At 43.4% G+C, this 13769-nt stretch overlaps 1 protein-coding gene across 1 annotated transcript; it reads right to left on the bottom strand.

The window, feature by feature from the left end:
- Positions 1–505: 505 nt before the first annotated feature.
- Positions 506–13740, bottom strand: LOC102686324 (N-fatty-acyl-amino acid synthase/hydrolase PM20D1.2). The gene is made up of 13 exons (XM_006628449.3): positions 13435–13740; positions 12615–12701; positions 12035–12270; positions 10443–10529; positions 8845–8978; positions 7780–7899; positions 7343–7418; positions 6665–6726; positions 6499–6577; positions 5912–5983; positions 4843–5008; positions 4457–4556; positions 506–2261 (listed from the first exon to the last, which is right to left on the bottom strand). Exons 1-13 carry the CDS (start codon positions 13652–13654, stop codon positions 2132–2134), a joined length of 1569 nt encoding a protein of 522 aa, XP_006628512.1. The 5' UTR covers positions 13655–13740; the 3' UTR covers positions 506–2131.
- Between the last annotated feature and the right edge of the window lie 29 nt (positions 13741–13769).

The following is a 13769-nucleotide window of genomic DNA, read 5'->3' as shown; positions in this document are numbered from 1 at the left end:
GTTTCGGAGAAGTGACCCAATGGGAGTGTGCGATTGCAGCAGTAAAACATCAAGGCAAACAGTTTGCTGGAAGCAACAACCTTTCCACAGCACAAGGCTGGGCTTTGTGAGCAGTATTAGCAACGACGGACAAACTTCTGTCCCTGGGAATAAGCCTGCTTTTTTGTTTCTACATGTTTTAAGACAAAAACCTCCTACAAGCTCCCTAATGAGTTTTCGAGACAGGGTTTTTCCAAAGTAAGCTGGTGATTTTTCCAAGAGGATTAACTAGGGGAAAAAAACTAATCAGCTACTTTTCTCATTGCCAGTTACCTCCTGGCTTTCATGCAGCGTGCCAACAGGAACCTTGAGCCGACATATGAGCAAGCAGCCATTAAGAACGCTGTGGAAACAAGCGATAAAATTCACAGGTTCTGAAGTGGATGCTGTCCTCTGACCGGGGAAAAAAAGATTAGCTAAAGAAGGAGGCCTATAGGAGATCAAAAAGTAAAGAGGTTTCCAAGGATAATAATTGCAGGATTTAATTTGTTTTCCATTTTGTCCAACATTCCCTTACTGTATTCCCATAATAAGTAACAAGGAGAGCAGGACCAATATCTGTCTCAATTTTCCATTCTAGCTTCTCACAGGTAAATAATTCTTCAAACAATGGTGTGCTGACGGAAACTGTGTATTAGCTGAAAGCACTGTGTCTCCACTGTGTCCCCTGTTGCCTGGAAATGTCAAATGTTTAACTTTGAAAAATTAAAGTAAATGGTGCCAAGCATTCCCCCCATCAGCAGTCTGTCAAAAGCAGCACTAGTGTATTAAGAAAGGAAAGACAACAGCTTATATTTCTACATTCCAAGTAGCAACGATACAATTGTTGATGATGCCAATTTGTGAAAAGAGCAGGAAGGAGCAGTGGGTGTTTTGGCAAACTATCCACCTGCAAGGTGGCTGATTATTATAAAAACCTTATCCTCAGTCTTTGGTCATTCTATATTTAGTCTATACAATGTGTTCTGTACAAATTTATCATCAAGGTTTCCTTTTTAAATGAGAACAGAAGTCATTTTAAACTTCAGATTAATCTGAATGCTTGTCCCGCACATGAATCTCTGACAAGAACTCGATATGAACTGACCGTCCCCACATCTTGTAGAAAGAATTTAAGCCATTTTATTTTCAATTGTGATTTAAGTAACTTCAATATTTTGTTAACAGCAGGGCACTGACATAGAGACATATGAGACAGAAAATCAATTCCAATTAAATAATACAAATCTTTAAAGTGAATTTTGACCTGGGGTGGGATCAGGTTACATCTTGAACAGTATCCAAAAGATACAGTAGGTTTTGCTTTTATGTCTCCGGTAACTGGGAGACAATATTCTAATTACATCAACAGGAAAGAGGCTCGTTTCCAGAAAACGAGAATATTTCCAGAGATTAGGAGAAATCCTGTGCAGGTCAGTGTGTCTAGACAGGTCTAAATAAAAAAAAAAAGTTACACCTCCACCGCAATGGAATGTGGAGATTTAATGTTAAGTGGAACAAATGTAATAAAACTGGGTTACTGTGAGAGGGGGCTATCCATGTTGAGATATCTTTCTTCACTGTTAGCAATCATCCACTATTGAAACTAAACCTATGCTGGCCTAGGAAATCCACAATATGAATCCTGATGCTTTGGTGAAATGCAGATCTCCTGCCTGCACTCTCGAAGAATGAAACAAGACTGTTTTGATTTATATTAAGATTAAGACTGAGCCAGGGGCTGTTTGTCTGACACGGCTCCCTCACCGTGCAACTATCTGCTTACAGCACAGCAGTGCCTCACAAACCCTAGGATTAAAAAATGGGTCAAATACCAATTAAGTCAATTAAAAAGACGAAGAAAGTGATCAGAACACATCAATTAAAGGTAAATTAACTGAAGTGCACACAGACCAGTGTTTATCTACTAGATCACTCCTCAAATATCCTCCTCAATCTGGCACATCTTGGCCATGTTTAAGTATCACCCGCTCCAGGTTATCCCAGCACAACCTCAGTATATTAGCCCTCTGCCAGCACATTAACACCCAGCGTCTGGTGAAGGGCAGACATGGCGCTCCTGCTGGTAGCGGCCCGTGACGCCCACAGTTCTCTACAGATCGTGAAGGCTGCCATGAGGCTCGGGCAGTTTGCGGATGTCGCAGTTCTGAATCAGCCGAAAATAAAACTCCACCAGGTCTTCGTAGTTTTTAGCCGAAATCCTCTCGTTTACACCATGAAACCTGGGGGAGGGAAGCAGTAAAGTTGTTTCTGGCTCCCATTCCCTGTATCCACCCAGCCAACTCAAGAATACATTTGGCATTCCTCAGAGCTCACAGATAGACAGCCTGCTGCCAACTACAGATGAAACGGAGTATTACTTGTTTCCAAATTAAATTCATACAATTTATTTAATGCTCCACTAGTATTTTCTACTGTTGCACCAATTTCGACCGTTACTTAGCTGCAAGGAGCCAAGCTGGTCATTTAGCCATATCTGTCTCATATTAGTTAGTATCTTGGAAAACTCCAGGGGCAGCCCTCGGTGAAGTGTTGTAGCCGCTAATCCGTTACATTTACCTGCCACATCTAATTGGCTCACTGTCAGGAGATCCTCGTCTGTTCCTCTCGACACATTCATGAAGCTACAAAGCTACTTTTGGCACTACAAAATGCAGACTTATCAGGAGTAAGCTTCAAATAAGATGGTTACAGTTTCCCCAAGATCAAGTAAAGAAGGAAAAAAGAAGAAAGCAAAATGTCAACCCAGCACGGTGTGCACGAGTGATAAAACTGCAAATAAAACAGTTATTTTGGTTTGTGTAACTGGTGCACTGAATCAGAGAAAAAATAGTTTTTCTCACAACATTTTCTGTAACTATGTCTGTGTCTGCTTTATAAATAGAATATGACTCATTGCCAAGTGACCCAAAAAAACCTAGAATGCCTGAAAAGGTGTTGTTACATAAAAGTGCAGTCATTTCTGTGCCACATTACTGCAGCCATTCCGAGATTCTATAAACATCCCCGAGTTGAATAGAGAGCTATTTTTCCACCAGCACGAAGCAGACGCGATTGTCTGAATGGGTCTGAAGTGCCTGTGCATTCCAGCAGTATCCTGTTGCAGGGGCTACCAAATGTGCAGTCTCTGCAATCCACTCCATCCTCAGAGTATTTCTGCTACAACCAGCTCATCAAGTAGTTGTTTCATATCAGGATCAATACTAACAATTAAGAGATTGGTGACTCCTGTCTAAGGACTGCAGTGGAGTAGGACTAAAGGGCTGCAAGCTGTTCAGCGCTGAGCTCATCACGGAGCAGCTACACTGAGTGCGCACTAATTTCATCTGTTCCTCTCTCCTGAACACCAGATCAACAATCGTAATTGAAAACCTAATTTAAAATATCCTCCTTAGCTACATTGTTAAATTCAATCTTTTTAAAGCAATTTCAGATTATAGGGTAAATTATTCAGCAGACCAAAAGTGCTTTGAAATAAATCACCTCATGAGTTTTGATTTCAGGTTTTCATTTGATAGAACAAAGCAACCCATCTGTAAGCAACCCAATGGGTCTCCACTACAAAACCATTCAGGACTTAGACAAGCAGAATGGGCTGAACAGAGCTTCCTGGCGAGATACTCTCAAGGATTTGTCACAGTGGAAAGTTTCTCTTTTGCAAACAATGTACTTAAATCCCAGAGAAACTGAGAAGATTGTGACATTTTATCTGCCCTTATCAAAGAAAAATGTTTTCAATCAAAGACACGTGAATCAAGACTTCAACCTTTAGTATCAGAACAGAGAAATGTGGAAAATAATTAAGTTCTGAGTGCTTGTAAGTCTCTTTTCAGACACTGCTCTGAGATAAGCCAAGTTTTAACACTGCTTCTTAAAGAGAAGAATATTTAGAACATTCATTACATTTCAAGGTTTGTTTTAGCGAAGCTAGATGATAAGATCTGCCCTTCTCCACCCGTTTATATAATTACTACTTTTTCCAGGACTTTCTAACTGCCACTGTCTGTGGATATGTGAAATGGATGTATGAGTAGACAAGTCATTTGCGACTCCAAAAATCAGCCATTAAATTTAATAAAACATCCAGCAACAAAATTAAGAAAAATCCTCTGAGTTATTAAAATACACAAACCACAGGAAATGTTTCACCTACTGTCAAAAATCTAAGCTTTTAAGCTTTTTGCAGGTCTTTCTCAAGGAAGAAATTCAGGAAAGTGAAAGAAGAGACTCTACCTGGGCAGGAAACAAGCTACGTACCTCACGCTGACTTTTCAGAAATCTCTAAATTTAGTTTGGATGACAAAAAGTCCTGAAATTATCTGTGCAATCAAATCTCACCAAGTTGAGTTTAAATTAAAAACCTGCTACTAGACCTATCACCCCTGTGGTCCAGCGAGGTTAATGGATCTTGTCTCACCTGCGTAAGTCACCTTTCTTAAACCAGGTTGGAGTAAACCTGTAGGTGTCCTTGGCCAAGTCAACATAGTGGCGACTATCCGTGTTTCCAACGCAGATACCTGCAAAAACACCCCAACCACTGGAATCAGATAAAGGCACACTCAGATATGTGACTGGTTCAGTCTCCTGAAAGATACTTATCAACAGTAACAGTAACACACATTTCACATGGGTGACTGAAAAACTGATCAGAAGATGTCAAGTTTTGCTCTGTTCTTAGAAAACTGGGGAAGAACAATTAATGGAAATTCACTGCATTCTTGTTTTTGAAGTGATCATTCTTTATTCAGCCCTTGGTGGTCGGCTGTTTAATGACTGTCCAGGTGTATCTGGGCAGAGTCCTACCTGGAGCCACTGTCACCTGGGGGAAGGAGTCCAGGACTGTCTTCTTGATGATCTGGAACCCAAAGGACTTCTCGTCGTAGGAGCTGACGCGAGGGGGATCAAAACCATTGACCAGCTCCAGCTTCACCCGTTCATCCCCAATAATGTCCCTGATTATCTCCAGGACCTGGAGAAGACCCAGCGACATAACTCTGCAATTCACAACTGGCAGCCCACTGAAGCTAAGCAGGTGTGAACCTGGTCAGTACCTGGATGTGAGACCTCCTGGGAAAAACTAAGGTTGCTGCTGGAAGAGGTGTTAGTGGGGCCAGCAGGGCGCTGACAGGAACACTATACTGTAAACAGGCACCGTCCTTCGGATGAGACGTAAAACCAAGGTCCTGACTCTCTGTGGTCATTAAAAATCCCAGGGTGCTTCTTGAAAAGAGTAGGGGTGTAACCCTGGCATCCTGGCCAAATTTCCCATTGGCCTTTACCAATCATGGCTTCCTAATAATCCCTACCAGGTGAGTGTTCTGGAGCACTATGGCTGCTGTTGCATCCAGGTGGGTGCTGCACATTGGTGGTGGTGGAGGGGAGTCCCCATTCTTACAATCAGGTTTTAACCTACAGGGTCAAGTCAAATCCATCCTTGAGCAATTAGCCGCTTATTTCTGGTGAGGGCCGCAGCAAGTCAAAGCCTATCCCATCAGCCCAGGGTGCAAGGCGGGACCGAGAACACGCTGGTTCTCCCCAAGCCATCGCACGGCAGGTCACAGCTAAGTCTGCTTCTCAGATGTCTTCCCCACCACACTACACTCCTCATCACGAGAAGTCACCCAAAGGCTCCTGAGAAGGTCCTGTGCCACCCAAGCCCTTTATTACCCACTTGACCCAACAAACTGCTTAAATAAGCCTGTTTAACACTCCTCTAAATTCTTACGTTCCTGCCGAGAGAAAGGTTTTGATCAACCCTCTCGGGCTGACGGATCCACGAGGACTGTGCTTCTGCGCCTGTCTGGCTGAGTCTCGCCCATTTCCCCTGCGCGGCCGTAGGTCCTCGTGCACAGACAGACATCCCCACACTTACCTCCTGCAGCGTCTGCGCAGAGTGGATCCGCAGATTGACAAACGCTTCGGCATACGGAGGGATGACATTGATCTAACAGCACAGAGAAGCATATAAATGGGGGTTTAAACAGAAATTAAAAGGATACAGAGATTGCATTTAAAGGAAGATGCATCTAGTTGCAATATTTTCTTATGATTTTAGCAGTAGTTTTACAGATCCTGATTGGCACTGATCACAGGCAACCTAATAATAATAATTTAGGCAAGCAAGTACAGCTGGTGTCTGTACAACCAGCTCTTAGAAATGGTTCTACTTCAGGGTAAACCTTGTTGAGGGGAGCCACCTGCTGGAGCCCACTGGTAACTGCACTAGCACGTTTTTAATTTCTCTCTGGGTCCTAAGTGAACAAAGCTCACCATTTTGTTGACTATGTATGAATGATAAAAACCTGAACTTTTCTTTTAGTTACAGTTCAATTTTCACTCATCTGCCATGTCTAAGCAAATTCACACTAACTTGTAACCATTCACAAAGATTTATGTATAAAGATTTGAACTGCGGAGCCCAGAGATTCTTCTCTACTAGTGTATCTGCTATGATTATACCTTAATGCCAGAGTTAAACATGGTGACTGCAGTTGTAGTTCGGACAAAGGCATTGGAATCTGGTTTTCCTTCCATAACCCTGTGGGAGGGGAAGACAGCAACTGCTAAATAAAGACGAGTAATGCAGAACGGGTTTAAACCAAAATAAACTCAAGACTGCGCTTACCTGCCAATCAGGGGAGAAAACAGCCAAAGGTTGGTCATGAAGAATTTCAGAGGGAGTGTGAACTGCAAAATGTCACAGGAAGTGGTTGCAATACTTTTAAAATCTGCATCCAGCTCTAACAGTGAAAGGTACATGTACTTATCAACTCTCCATTGGTTAATGAGTTTCAGAACTTTCCTCATTCGGGTGCGTTTTCCGAAATGTAATTAACTGACCTCAGCAGAAGGAGACAGAAAAAACACGCTGGAAATGGTTGTGCCACAGCACCATTCCACATATGTCTGTTCATCACAAAGTGATGTGTCAATAGGTGGTTCACATTTGACTTGCATAGCTATTACACAGAATACATACATTAGAGGAAGGGCCACCACTCTCACCTGCACGACACATTTAACAGGAATGAGCCGCAACCCCTCCTGAACTTGAGCATAATAAACAAAAAGCCATTCAATTAGAAATGCCCCCATAATCAAACAATGAATTCAATTATTAGTACACTATTATAAATATTATGATAAAAAATGGTCATGAAGGCAGAGGAAATGAGGATGTTCATCTAAGCAGCAGAAACAGAGGAAATAAGAAAGTATCAGACATCCCTCTGATAGGTACAGACCCGGAAGGACCCAGGGCCTGGAATTAAATACACCAGGAATGTCGGAAAGCTAACTTTACCTTATGGGCCAGGTGCTCAAAGGTCGCAAGCTCTGGGCCTAACCCAAACATGCTGGGAATGGGGTTCTGTTCCAGCCTGGAAACAGCAGAAAAGAAGTGTGTTGCACACAGAAGTCCAAGATGACAAGTCATACATTCTATCTATAGGGGTCACCACAGACAGCAGTCTGCTCCAGACCCATCCAACAATATTTCACTGCAAATCAGGAGAGTACATTTGCTAAACTCTACCTTGTGCTCTGATAATCAGTTTTGGATTGATGTTTTTTTTTTCCTATACTTTGAGGTGAATAATAGTAGCTAAAAGAAAATCTTGTGGACTGTGTTGCCAGGATAGGGTCTGTCTCCCTCTGCCTGGGCAAGATGAAGCAGTTAGAAAACGGATGGATCTTGCGAACTGCAGAGGGCCGATTCTGGCTCCGGCTGTCTTCTCTCACCTGGTCACAGCTGCTGCCAGGATGCCGATGCTGCTCTCTCGCAGAGGCATGGAGGAGTGCCCGGGGCTCGTGGTCACACTCAGCTTGACCGTGGCCTGGCCCTTCTCACCGATACCTATACTGCTCCACAGCGAGGAACACACAGTTCTGTCATTTCCCCCCTTCAGTACAAAACACGGCTTTCCCCCATCTTAAAGAGATGGAAGCAACATTTGCTCTGAATTTCTAGGCTGCTCTGAATTTCTAAGAATTGTTAACTCTGTAAAGGTGTTGAAATGCTCTAGCCTATCAGGAGACAGTGATGATTTTATGCAAAATGAGATACAAATATCAAGGTACTGATGCCTGTTGCTGTAGCATTACAACAGATTTGGCATTTTACCTGTAGGGCAGAACAGAAGAAAATATATTCAGAGCAATACAGAGTCAGGAACAAAGCTGGAAACCCTCCCCTTTGGTGAGCTGATCTTTACCTTAAGTGCAGGATCATGAAGCCTCCTATTTAATTCTCGCTGCAAAACACAGTCAGCAAGTGCTCCGATTGTCTTTCAAGCTAAAATTTACAGGAATCGACCTCTACTTGGCGGTAACTCAATTTAGAAGAGAAAAGAAACAATGAATGTTCAAGGTGAAATTGAAATAGTTCTAAGCTTTAGACGAACAAGACTCATCTCTATATTAGGAAATCCTGTGTTTTGGAACAAGTAATAGGTTTATCCCATGCTGAAAAGAGAAGAAAGAAAACAACATTTTGGCTGTGGAGCCTTCTTCGGGTGTGAGGTTCAATCCTGTGTTTTTACAATCTTCCACATTAACTCTGCAGTGCTCTGAGGCAAACTTCACCCAAGTTTGAGGGGACAAGATAGATCTGGTCTTGTAAATGGGAAATCACTGTGAAAAGACTATTTGATTTTAAGCAAGCTACAGTACATTTGAACCTCAGTTCTCTGCACAAATATGAGCTGTCCCCTTCTAAAAATCATGTTTTAACCTGATCAGGAGGGTTAAAAAAGGATTGCATAGATCAGATTCATTGCAGAAGTATAACAGATAATGATGTCTCACAGAGCAACCGGTTCAGTTAGTCCGTCAATGACGCCGTCAATCACAGACAGACCCTCATCCAGTACAAAGGACAACTTCACACCGCGAGACTGAAGTTTCCTCACGATGCTCATTGCCCCCTGCAGGCCGTTTACCTGCATGGCACCAGAAACACAAGTGCAGGGACAGAAATAATCACCAACACTCCAGACTGTGCCAGCTGCAGACTCTCACAAGCCATGACAGGTCCTGGATACATTGACTTCTTACCATTTTTATTAAATTTGCATAGACCAGCTAATTAACATAATAATATTCCTCTGTTCTGGTGCTTAAACAACAATTTGTCTCTGAATGGAGATAAGACAAAAGAGATGATAATTGACTTCGGGAGGGCTTGCGCTGATCACTCCTCACTGCACTGCATCAACAGCTCCCCTGTAGAGAAAGCTAGAAGTACTAAGTTTCTTGGTGTGCATATCACAGATGACCTCAGTTGGACCATCAACACCACCTCCCTAGCTAACGTCTCCACTTCCTGTGGTGACTGAGAAGGGCAAACCTCATACTCCTCAAACCCCCCCCCATACTATCCACATTCTATAGAGTTACCCTCAAGAGCATCTTGACAAACTGCATCATTGTTTGGTTTGGGAATTGTCAATACTGCAGGAAACATCATTGGAGCCTACCTTCCATCCATTCAGGACATCTACCACAAACGCTGCACACACAAAGCCTCCAGTATTGAGGACGATCCCTCCCATCCCTCCTGTAACCTCTTTGCCCTCCTACCATCTGGTAAAAGGTATTGCAGTGTACAGGCCAGCTCCACCAGACTCTGTAACAGCTTTTTTTCACCCACAGGCTGTCAGGCTCCTCAACACCCTGATACCTACCGCACCTACTCCAAATCTGGAAACTTAGCTCTTTTTTGCCTAATGTCAGGCATACTGTCCGATGTATTTTTTGCACAAACCTGTAAAGTAAATTGCACTATGCACATTGCACTTTATGTACCCTGTACCCTGCTAGAAAATGTCTATGTCAGCATTGTCTATAGCATTGTCTTGTCTGTGTTCACACCGTAGACCTGGAGAACAATGTCTCGCTCCTCTGTATACTTGTACTGTATATGGCTGGAATGACAAACTTGAACTTCTTTATACACAATCTTACACCCTGGACTGGAGCCAGTTCTGACAGTTAGCCAAATGGGGGAGGCTTGATCACTTCTGGGGACGTTTTTTGAAGTAACCTGCTTTTTAATCACCCTGAGCTGTATGTATTCAATACCTGCATGTTCTCATATTTGGATTCATGCAAATCACTATGACATTGTGACAAACTATGGCTAAGTCCCATTACAAAACTATATAATGCTGAATCAGACTGCTTTTTACAAATAACAAAGAAATATTACATTAACTCGCAAGAAGTTTCCAACTTAAAATTCTAACAAAATAAAATATACTATGCCGCAGAAAAAAGTTACCCCAATTAAGCCTCTGATTTCCTCAATGAAACATCAGCTCTGAATCCCAAGACTGGCCTGGTCAGTGACCATCAAAGGATTCACAGATGTTTTCACACATTCTGCCCTCTCAGTCTCCTCTTACCTCCTCGTCGTGACCCAAGCCAATGTACAATGTGCGCCGAGGTCTGTACCCTTTCTGCAGCAGGTACTCCAGAGCCTGCAGGATTGCCTGCAGATAGACAAGCACAGAAAAACATGAGAAAAGTCACAAAGGAGAAGAAACTGTTGATCCCATCTAGCTCTCTTGGCTGTTAGCAGCTAAATGATGAGCAGATATAATGCAGTCATTTCCTGAAAGCAACCAGGGTACCATGTTCTGCCATTTTACTTGCTAACTTGTTCCATTCTCCCGCAACCCCTTGTGCAAAGCAGTGCCTCGTTCACAGGCATTAATAGTTAAAAGCTATTGAAACAAGGGACTTATAATGCTCCTAAAAACAACTGAACTCAGAATTTCCCAGGATTATGAACCTGGACTGAGGATTCTAGTGCTGTTCTTTCTCAATAGCAGGTCATGTGCTGGACTGTTAATGAAAATACCAGCAAGCAGGGATTGCATCGGAAAAAGAGCCAATTTAAAGAGGAACAACTGTTTGAGATAAAATTTTTTAATCATTTCTTTGTCCTGGAGACAACAAAAGCTCTCTGTCTGCAGAGATGAAGAGACAGTAACTTTTTTTTACCTCCTGTCCCATTCACTTTTACACAAATGCAAGTGCTCTTACACCGAGTTCAATTAGGAAGAATGCAGACCCCTAATTATGAAACCTGGTGTTGTCCGTTATCCCCTGTAAGAACATGTGACTTTCTTCAAACAAAAAAAACCCAATATAAAACAGGATCCCTCCACAGAGATACAAATGCATGGCTTTTGAAACTTTTCCAGATTTGAATACTTTAATTCCCTTTTAGTACAATTTAAATGATAGTTTCTGACATAATTAACCAGTCCACCACAAGGAGGTAGACCTCCTATGAAAGCAAAGTTTGCTGCTGGAAAAGGTGCAGTCTGTGTGGGTCCTGATGCCCCAGTATTATTATGGGAACACTTTCCTGGAAATATCCCAGGGCGTTTCTCAAAATGAGCAGTGGTGTTACCCTGGTGTCCTGGCCAAATTTCCCTCTGGTCTTTACCAATCACGGCCTCCCAATAATCCCCTTTTATGAATCAGCTTCATCACTGTTCTCCCCACAGACAGCTGGTGTGTGGTGAGTGTACTGGTGCAATATGGCTGCTGTCGCATCATCCAGGTGGAGCTGCACTTTGATGGTGGTGGTGGAGGAAAGTCCCCATTACCTGTAAAGCGCTTTGAGTGGAGCATCCAGGAAAGCGCTATGTAAGTGTAAAGAATTATTAATTATTATTATTATTACTTGTGAGGCACGCAAGTGGCTTCTGAATAAGTGCAACTGTTTGTAGGGATAACACACATTATTGATCCATATCAATACCCATATTCATCCATAGGCTTTTTACATGTTAGCAGTTAAACTTACAACCTAAAACACAAGCTCAGGTAAACATGTTCACTTTTGTCTCCACAGACAAGAGAACTGTTAATGACAATCCCCCTCAGTTTGCACCATCCGTTACAGGGGAAGATCTTGGATAACACAGACAGGCCGCAGCCTCCCGGCCTCCTGGCCAGGCCTGTCCTGCAACTCGGTCCCTACCATGAGCGAGTGCTTGTCGTCAATGGTGCCACGGCCGTAGATGAAGCCGCCCATCTCCTGGGCAGAGAAGGGCGGAGCTTCCCAGCCGTCGCCCTCGGAGGCGGGCACCACGTCGAGGTGGGCGATCAGCATGTAGGGCTGCAGGCCCGGGTCCGAGCCCGGCACGGTGAACAGGTGGCTGTAGTTGGCAACGAGCTCATACTTCACTAGGCTGGAGGCGAACACAGTGGGGAAGACTGGCACAGGGGAAAAGAAATCCATTTACAGTCCCACTTTTCATTTTCCCTTTTCTTTACCTCTCACCTCATATCAAAGCTTAGAAAATTTTTATACCATAAGCTTTACCATTCTGCTCGCTCACCACACGCAAACCTTGTAGTATTAGAGAGAACACCAATGTGCAGCCATACCATCGCTCTGCTTACAGACTAGACCTGCACTGGGTCCTTATCATGTTCCGGATACATTTGTTCAAGACTAGATCCCTAATAACTGGGGTAATTTAAGCCAGTTAAGTTAATAGTTGATTCCATAACATAACTAAATGTGCAGAGGGTTTAAGAAGGTGGTTCTGTGGTACCTGTGGGCAGAAAGTCCCGGAACTCCCGCAGGGCTGTGTAGTTGAGCTCTGTGTCCGAGAAGGACACCGTCGGGATGCGAATCGCCGCTGCGCAACCAGAAAAAACGGGAGAAACAACAAACGTCTTCAAATACACCCGACCCGCGATGCTTCTGTTTTAAGAAAAGACGGCGTCTTGTTATTTTATCAAGCTGCAAATAAGTGAACTAAATTTAAAAAGGAGAATAAAAGTTAACTTAGAAATCATGTTGTAGGGAATGTCTCATTGTAAAAAAAAGTTTAGTCGCTGGCTAAAATCACTCAAAGCACAGACTTTTGAATCATGTTACAATTTTAAGACTTCCTGGCTCTGAAAACCGGGTTGCTCCATGTTTGACTTATCTTGAATCAGTTTGCACAGGTTTGCGGAGTTACGCGATTAAGTTTTCAGGGCGTTGCGTAACTAAGAGGAGGAAAAACACAACACACACCGATAACGTCTTTCGATGTGGGTTACTCTTATTTCTTTCATAGTCAGCAAATGTTTTTGCTTCTTTCGTTGCAGCTGTTACAATTATTGCTGCTGCTTGGTGTTTGCCTGCAGTTTTGCCTGAAGTGCAACGGAACACAAGCTATGAACTGGAGACACTAAAATCACATCGCAGTTACATAAATAACACAAGTTAAAAACGACCTGCTTTTCCGCTCTTTTCAGCAATATGCACCCTAAAGAGCTTACGTTACAATCAGTAAAACCTGCTACTACTGTACTGACCTATAGACCTGCACGACCCTGGCAGAAGCTATAGCCCCGTGTCCATTATTCAACAGGAGGACCCACCCTTAAAATTATCCAGTAGCTGCTGTCGCTGCAGCGGGCTGATGCCGAAGGGGACAATCTCCTTCTCTTCCCAGCGAGCGAGCCCGAGCCCCTCGTTCACGTCCAGGGTCAGAGTCCTAATCGTGGCCACGACTAGCAAAACACACACCAGTAGTAACGCGCTCAACAAGGCGACTTTCAGGAACCTCCAGAGCTGAAATCTCGTGCTACGTCCTGTCATTTTCAAGCCGCTAGCTAGCGCTTTCACCCGGCCGTCCGGCGTGTGCGGCTGGCGTCGCTCTCTTGCCCGGATGAGGTAGAGCGAAGCAAAATTGCACTAACCGAGATTACGTCAG

This window comes from Lepisosteus oculatus, chromosome 5, assembly GCF_040954835.1.
Source record: "Lepisosteus oculatus isolate fLepOcu1 chromosome 5, fLepOcu1.hap2, whole genome shotgun sequence".
Classification (NCBI taxonomy): Eukaryota; Metazoa; Chordata; class Actinopteri; order Semionotiformes; family Lepisosteidae; genus Lepisosteus; species Lepisosteus oculatus.
Note: the sequence above shows the minus strand (reverse complement) of the source record. Positions and strands in the feature narration are given on the sequence as shown.

Excerpts from the sequence above, each read along its gene's own strand:
- LOC102686324 (XM_006628449.3), bottom strand. The coding sequence starts at position 13,654 with ATGACAGGACGTAGCACGAGATTTCAGCTCTGGAGGTTCCTGAAAGTC. Across the intron at positions 8,979-10,442 it reads GCTTGGGTCACGACGAGGAG|GTAAACGGCCTGCAGGGGGC; the intron begins GTAAGAGGAGAC and ends GGTGCCATGCAG. Across the intron at positions 6,727-7,342 it reads TTGAGCACCTGGCCCATAAG|TTCACACTCCCTCTGAAATT; the intron begins GTAAAGTTAGCT and ends GACATTTTGCAG.